The sequence below is a fragment of the Onychomys torridus genome, chromosome 11 (assembly GCF_903995425.1).
Source record: "Onychomys torridus chromosome 11, mOncTor1.1, whole genome shotgun sequence".
In the NCBI taxonomy this organism is placed as follows: Eukaryota; Metazoa; Chordata; class Mammalia; order Rodentia; family Cricetidae; genus Onychomys; species Onychomys torridus.
Window position 1 is genome coordinate 40,944,312 of NC_050453.1, and position 7,321 is coordinate 40,951,632.

At 47.7% G+C, this 7,321-nt stretch overlaps 1 protein-coding gene across 1 annotated transcript in view; it reads right to left on the reverse strand.

Annotated features, from left to right (window-relative positions):
- The window catches only part of Rgs8 (regulator of G protein signaling 8), a 42,999-nt gene extending 36,336 nt beyond the window's left edge, over window positions 1-6,663 (reverse strand). Inside the window, exon 1 of the mRNA XM_036202171.1 lies at window positions 6,388-6,663. Within this exon, the coding sequence (XP_036058064.1) occupies window positions 6,388-6,495 (108 nt within the window). The 5' untranslated portion in view covers window positions 6,496-6,663. The remainder of the gene's footprint in view (window positions 1-6,387) is intronic.
- Window positions 6,664-7,321: the final 658 nt, after the last annotated feature.

Genomic DNA, 7,321 nt, shown 5'->3' on the forward strand with positions numbered 1-7,321 from the left:
TCCTCTGAGCATGATCAGCCCCCTTTCCTGTCCATCAGTTCAGGCATCCAGATACTTAATTTGTAATAACCTTCCCGGGTTCCCATAAGGGACATCATGGGGTCAGGGAGAAGGGTCAGCAGCTAACGCTCAGAACCCATGAGGCTTGCAGGAAAGTATGGAAGAACAGAACAAAGGGCCGCCGGACATCATTCCTGCTAACTAGCTCTGCAGCACTAACAACCTGCCCTGGCTCTGTGATCACCGACCAACAAGACCAAGAACCTGTGAACTTTTAACTCTTTCTCTCTGAGCCAGGCAGGGTGGCATTTACCCATAAGAACAGCCCTTGGGAAGGGGAGACAAGAGGACCAGGAGCCAAAAGACATCTTTGTCTCAATACTCCCCACACTCCCCAAAATTCTCATTGTAAAACTCAAATGAACATACCTACCCTGTCCATTTTCCAGGGTGCCTATAAAAAATAAGTGAAAAGGTCTGGGGGGGTTTGTGAGTTCCAGCATATGGTCTTCTGTTATTATATTTGGGGGGTGACTGTGGCTTCCTTTTAAATAGAATTTTGCCAGTGAGAAAGTATATACCCCCCAAAAAGGTAAGCTTATTAATTTAGTGGGGACTGTACAGAACTGAGGGAAGGTCCAGTGGATGTGATAGCCTGGGGTTTTAGTCACAGGAGTATTACTTTCTAGACATGACCATGGGCAAGTGATTCATTCTGACTGTCATCATCATTGTGGGATATAATAAAGGCCACAGCCATACCAATGTCACAGGCTTGTCACCATGGTTAAGTGAGGTAATAGCACAGGGTGTTTTCCACAATGCTTGACAGGTAGCAAGTGGCCCTTGATCATGAAGCACCCTCGTGTTATTGTTGGCCTTATCAACAACATTTCACCAACTAAAACGGGATTTAGATTTCCACTACTTCCCTGCTTGACACAAGGGAATTACCTAGATGGTGTCTGTTCAGCTGTTTACTAAGCTGTTTGAGGAAAGGTGCAATGGAAATAGAATTGTTATTATTTAAAGACTCAGGTTTTCTTCCCCACTCGCTTACCACGGTGATTCAACATGTAGAAGATAACACATTTGTGAGGTTGTGGGAGCCTCTGGCCTCTGTTGCCTTTACTCTTCCTTTTTGTCCCTCTTGGGCCTCCATCTGTCACCTAGCTGCTCACCACAGGCTTTTCTTCTTTCTACCCTTCTAGTCTCTTGTCTTTGTACTCCCCTTTCTAACTGTGTCTAGAAAGGAATTTTAAAATGGAACCACGGAGGCTTGGGTACCTAAGTCTGCAAACGCTCCTTGGGGTTCCTAAAACTAGGAAAACTGAGAAAATGACATAAAACCTGGGGAGATGGTTATACAATCCTATCTCTTGGACAACGGTTGCCTATGTTTATTTTTTAATGCAATACACAGACCTAGAATGGGGTCCTGACTCCAGTCAAAAATGATAGAAATGTGATGGGAATGAGGAAGATGTAAGCACTGATGGGATAGTTGATGATCTTATGCTAGCCCTTCTCCTTGGCTCTTTGGCTGGCTCCTCGTTCCATCCCATAAATGCCTCCTTTCTAACCCTGACCTTCTGCCCTGTTGTTTTTGCATGCTGCCTGGGTAGTCTCATCCTCACTGCCTTTGGGTGCACTAACCATTTCCCCAACTCTGGTCCCTCTCCCAATCATGCAGATTCCTATAACCTGTGGATTACCAGACAGCATCCTCTGGTAGCCCACAGGCACAACAAATACAAATATAGACCTAAAACCCAAGCACATCACATCCCCTTTTCCTGACCTATTTTATCTGTCATCCCCTCCTGCCACCCTCTGCCACCCACATAGCCCTTGGCTCCCTCTGGCATTGGTGAGATCGGGTTTTGATACCACCATCTACTGAGTAATTCAAGCCAAAAATAGAGAAGTAATTAGAGGTAACTCCTTTTCTCTCTGCTCCTGTCTTTAACCAATTATCAAATCATGCTGATTAAATTTCTTTCATAGTTTTTAAATCCATCTCCTGCCTTGTATCCCTACTCCCACCGCCCTGGCTCATGTCCTCGCGGTCCCAGCTGATGTCTTCACAGCATCTGCTCTCTGCAACCCAATCTGTGACCTTAAACTCAGCTCCATTTTGTAGCCACAAACATATGTTTAAGTCCCAAATATGATTATGTCCCTTTTCCTCCAAGCTTAAGCATAAAGTTCAAGCTTAATAAAGAACTTAATACACAAGCTCCCTCAGACTTGGCTCTTGCCTCCCTTGAGAGCTGCCCATCACTCCCTTGGCTTAAGCTTCCAGCTCCAACCCCCACCCCCTCCAGTGCTCACACTTGAGCACAGGGCTCTATGTCCCTTATTTGTTTCAGGCCATCTGCCTAGAATTGACTTGCCTGCACCCAACTCACCCTTCAAACTGAACTTCAGGAAGCTACCCTTGCCCACTCCAGGGTAGCAAGTGCCCTTCATATCCTTGGGGTTCCTGGGAATATGTGTCTACCTTGTTACCTGCAACTCTCTTCTTCTTATATGACCCCAAGTTCATCAAGGACACAGAAACGTATTTACTACATATTCCTTCATTCAACTGGCATTTCAGAATCTCCTTTATGGCAAGCAATGTGCTATGCATGGCATTCCACAGATAAAAGATATTTCCATCTCTACATCCCCCCAACTTAGCATGGTACTCGACACCAGTAAAATGCTCCAGTGTCAAATTGGCCTGAGCCTGTGAGTAGTAAGGCAAGTGAGACCATGTCTTGGTCTGGAGCAGGATGCTGGCCAACACGAAGATATGAAAACACCCCAGGCTTTCAGACATCAGTGATAAGGGTTCAAGCTTTAATTCGACCTATTCACACCAGGCTCACCTTCCCTGAGGATCTTGCTCTTTCTTTTAAATCTCTGAAATTGAAGTTACTCAGGCCAACTCCCTATGTCGCTGTACAAGAATTCATAGACATGTCAAAGCAGACATGGGCTGTAAATTATTCATCCTCAAGAAACATGAAAGCCCATGATAAGCATCATGTCAGACAAGGCAGAGGGCCAACACCGGGTAGGAACAGAGGTGGCGCTGCAGTAATGGGAAGGGTGGTCAGGCCAGGGATGAGGAAGGAGGAAGACCTGTCCGATGGGCAGGAGCCACTGACACAGCTGAAATGTGCTCTGTCCTCCTGTCTGTCTGTCCCAGATTATTAATTTCTTCTCCTTCTTAGACAGTAACAAAAGCTTCCTCCTTTGGCATTGGGGTCCACAGCTGTGGGCAGAAGTGACTTCAAGGCTTCAACACACACACACACACACACACACACACACACACACACACACACACACACACACTGAATATAAAGTAAACTCTTCCACAAGCATCTGAGCCTGGAATGTGGTGGACTGGGGTTTGCCACAGGAAATAGTGCTGTGCGGACTGGGATCCTGGAAATGGTTCTCCCTTCTCAGAGCCCTTTGGAAAATGAGCACTCTCCCTGAGATGCCTCGCTTCCAGGTGATGTTGGCACTGGGGTTGGAGGAGGGACTCAACTGTGTGGGTGTACCTTGAGGAGCAGAGATGCTAAGCTAATTCTCACTGACACTGCCTTGAGAGACAAGGTCTTGGCAAGACATCCTTAAACCGCTCAGCTTTTCCAAGACACTCTTCCCCTAGAACTTTTTACTGAAAAGCCCAGAAAACTGTTGAAAACTGCAAAAGAGAACATGGTCAAAGGCCCTGAGGAGAGAGCTGGTGTTTCTAGATAGTGGAAATCTTAACTTCAAGTATTAGAGCAGAGCACTGGGGCTCGTCAGCCTCTCCAGGGGTGGAGGTGTTTGGATGAAGAAGGTATGAAAAACTATAAAACCGAGAGTCTGTGATAGGACTCAGGGGGAAAATATTCTACCTCCTCTAGGGATGGAGTTCACTCAGTTAGAGTGCTGGTCCAGAATGAATGAGGTCCTGGGTTCAATCCCAACAGCAGGAAAAAAGAAAATTGGGAAAAATATTCGCAGCTGCAAAGTGATTACACCTCACAAATCTTTCACTTGTGCAGTACAGTCGAGACTCGGGAAGTGACTTCCCTTGTCAGCTGAACTTGAATGTGGTTTTGAACCTCATTGAGCCTCTGCTTATCCCAAGAAAGTGGAGGTTAAATCACATAACAAAGGTAAAATCCTTAGCAAAGTTTCTCAGTATATCTTCTTCGAGGCTAGTTTATTTTATTCCTTTTGGCTGAATTTTGCAAAAACCTTCAGAAATAAGTGGATACTTGTTATTGTCCCCATTTTTGAGATTACCAAGGTGAAGCTGCTTAGTGTCTCTGAGTGAAGGGCTCCAGGAAACTCAGCCAATGGCTCTAGGAAGTCTACAATCCAGGGTCACCAGAGTTCTTTCTACCCTACCAGCACATTCTCTGCACGTCCACCTGTTGCCCCATCATTGAGATCTGCAGTTTGGGGAAGAAGGATTTCCATAAAGCACATTCTGCTTAAGCAGCCAGCCATCCTCTTGAGCATCTGCCCTGAGTACCGGCCATGTCCTAAGATGGCTATTGTGGCTCAGGACCCATCTCCAGGTCAGAGTTCACTGACCCATGAGAAAAAGACTTTGTCCCCATTAGCAGAAGGTTTTGTAAAGAGAATCTGCATACGTTTTCAGGTTCCACTTGTGATGAATAAAATTGTCAACTTGACAAGATCTAGAATCGTCTAGGAGATAAAACCACTGGGTTTGTCTGGGTTGGGTTCATTGAGGTAGAAGAATTGACTCTAACTGTGGGCGGCATCATTCTCCGGGCTGGTGTCCCAGACGGAATGAAAAGGAGGCAGTGAGCTGACCGCTCACATTCATCTCTCTCTGCTCTCTACTGCAGACACAATGTGACCAGCTGCTTCTTATTCCTGCTGGGGTGTGCTCCTTACCGTGATGGATCACACCCTCAATCTGTGAGCCTAAACAGACCCTCCCTTCAGGGATGGTATTTTGTCCCAGCAAGAGGAAAATAGTTAATCCAAGCACTACGTTAAAAAAAAAATTAATAGGAATAAATCAAAACTAAAAGGGTCTGATAGCCAGGAGCATTCACCTTGGCCTGGCATTGCTGAGATGTAGGCCATGATAAAAATCTACTCCCCACTCCCCACCCCCACCAAGCCCCAACCCTGACACAAACTTCATCCAAGAAGCCTTCTCTAAGAGTGAGAAGAGAGACAAATAGTTAATAAAGACCAGACTGCTACATGGATGGCTGGTGGGCTGTGATTTCCCAAAGGATAGTGACAGCCACCATCAGCACGATACCACGCTCCTGTCTGTCAAGGTTTAACTTTTCCGAATCACTAATTCAACCTCGTAAACACTTATAATGCTCCTGCCTTCCAGAAATCCCTATATCCTCTGAGGAAACCCTAAAGGTTTCCAAATCTATTAAGAACAAGTGGCCCCACAGTAAGCCACATTGTAGACTGGGTTAAGCATTCCTGCATTGCTGCAGATGGAGGCCTCCTAAGGTCAGAGCACACCAATCCCTGAAAGCCCCGTACCGTAGACAGTGAATGGATACCAAGTAGTTCTAATACAGAAAAAAAAAAATATGAAGAACCTCTTTCCCACAACACAACACACACACACACACACACACACACACACACACCCTCAAAAAAAAAATCAACAGCCACCATGCTGGGGACCTATCACCTCCTGTAGCTGGTATATGTAGCCTTGACTTGCCACTTAGGAATTGGCGCCCTCAGATGTATTTTAATCTCCCTCCAACTCATTGGCATTGTGAGTCCCTTTGCATTGGAATGTGTCACTAGTGTTAGTCACCAGCAGAGCTGAGCAGACCTGCTTGGCTGACTAGAAACAAGACAGATGCTATCTATGTTCAGCCAGGCTGCTGTGCAGGCGACCCCGGTTCCAAACAGCAGCTGAGCAAGACATGAATGGATCTAAAAATAAAGAGCCTGTGGCACAGTCCAGACATCAACTGACAATATTTCCAGGGACCCCACACACACACACAAAAAAAAAAAAAAAAAAAAAAATCTGAGGCCAGAAACAGGATCCCTGTCTGCCAGAAAGCAGACTTCAGGGGTCCTAAGGAGTTGAGGTAGAGACCGTAAGAAAACCAAAAGAAGAAAGAAAAGAAAAAGAAAGAGCTCATCCTCTACTAACTAGGAAGAAGAGGCTATTCCTGCATCCTTGCTCTGGACCAGAGTGGCAGGCTTGCCCTGCTCCGAGGAGCTCTGAAAGAGGGTAAGTGGAGACCATGACAGGCGGGAAATGTCTTTCTCCTCTCTGTTGTCTGTCCTGCTTCTCCTAGTAAGACTCAGCTGGCCTGTCCAGGGATCCATCAGGCTCCTGGAGAAACAGCCACACACTCTTACCTGGCTGGCGGTGGGCAGCGCAGCTGGGAAGATGCGGCTGGTGTCCGCCCCAGCTGGGCATGGCTCGGTGAAGCCCTGAGTGACAGAGTCAGCCCTCTCCTGGTACATGGGTGAGGGTGATGGAGCGTGGCCGCCTCACCTCGGGCCCCTAGAAGAGCCCCTGCAACATGCTGCTGGGGAGCGCTCTGCTCTGCGCCAGGCTTTGCATCTCATGAAAAGGGAAAGAGCAAGCGGAGCCGAGCCAGCGAGCGAGCGCAGGGGAGGGGGTGGGGAGGCAGAGGGAGGGGAGAGGGGGCACTCTGACAGATGATGCGCAGCCACGCAGATGGGGGAGGACCGCAGGCTCCAGCAGGATGGCAATGCCTCTGTGGCACTCTGCGGATGGCTTGAACACAGGCAGCTACCTCGAGGGGCTGGTGGCTCGGCGAAGTTCAGCCAGGAGCAGAAAGCGTAAGGGTGTGGCTGAGGTCACCGAGGTGGGAGAGAAAGGTGGTCAGCTTCCGCTGAGAATCACATCCAAACGGGAGTATGCTTCTTCGGGACATGGGGGAGGGGGAAACACAGGCCCCACATTCCTGACTTCGCTTCAAGGTTGTCCCTGTCCTCTCCCAAAACTAGAAAAGCCATTTAGACTTGGGATTTAGAACGGGCAGGCAATTTATGTCAAGCACTACTCCAACTTTCTTGAAGATGAGGAAAATATTAGACATGGATGGGTAAGAGGCAGGAAATGTTCAGTGGCCTTTGTCACCCTGTGCAGAGGCAAGCCAGACCGCTCCCCCTGCCACACACACAATGGGTTGGTTACCAGAGGCTTGTGCTGTCAAGAACAGGATCAAGAGAGAGGTTCAGCAGAGTAGAGCCAATGTGCCACACGATACTTCCGTCTGTAACGGTCCATTCTGATGGCCAGGAGCACAGCCTTCTGGCTAGC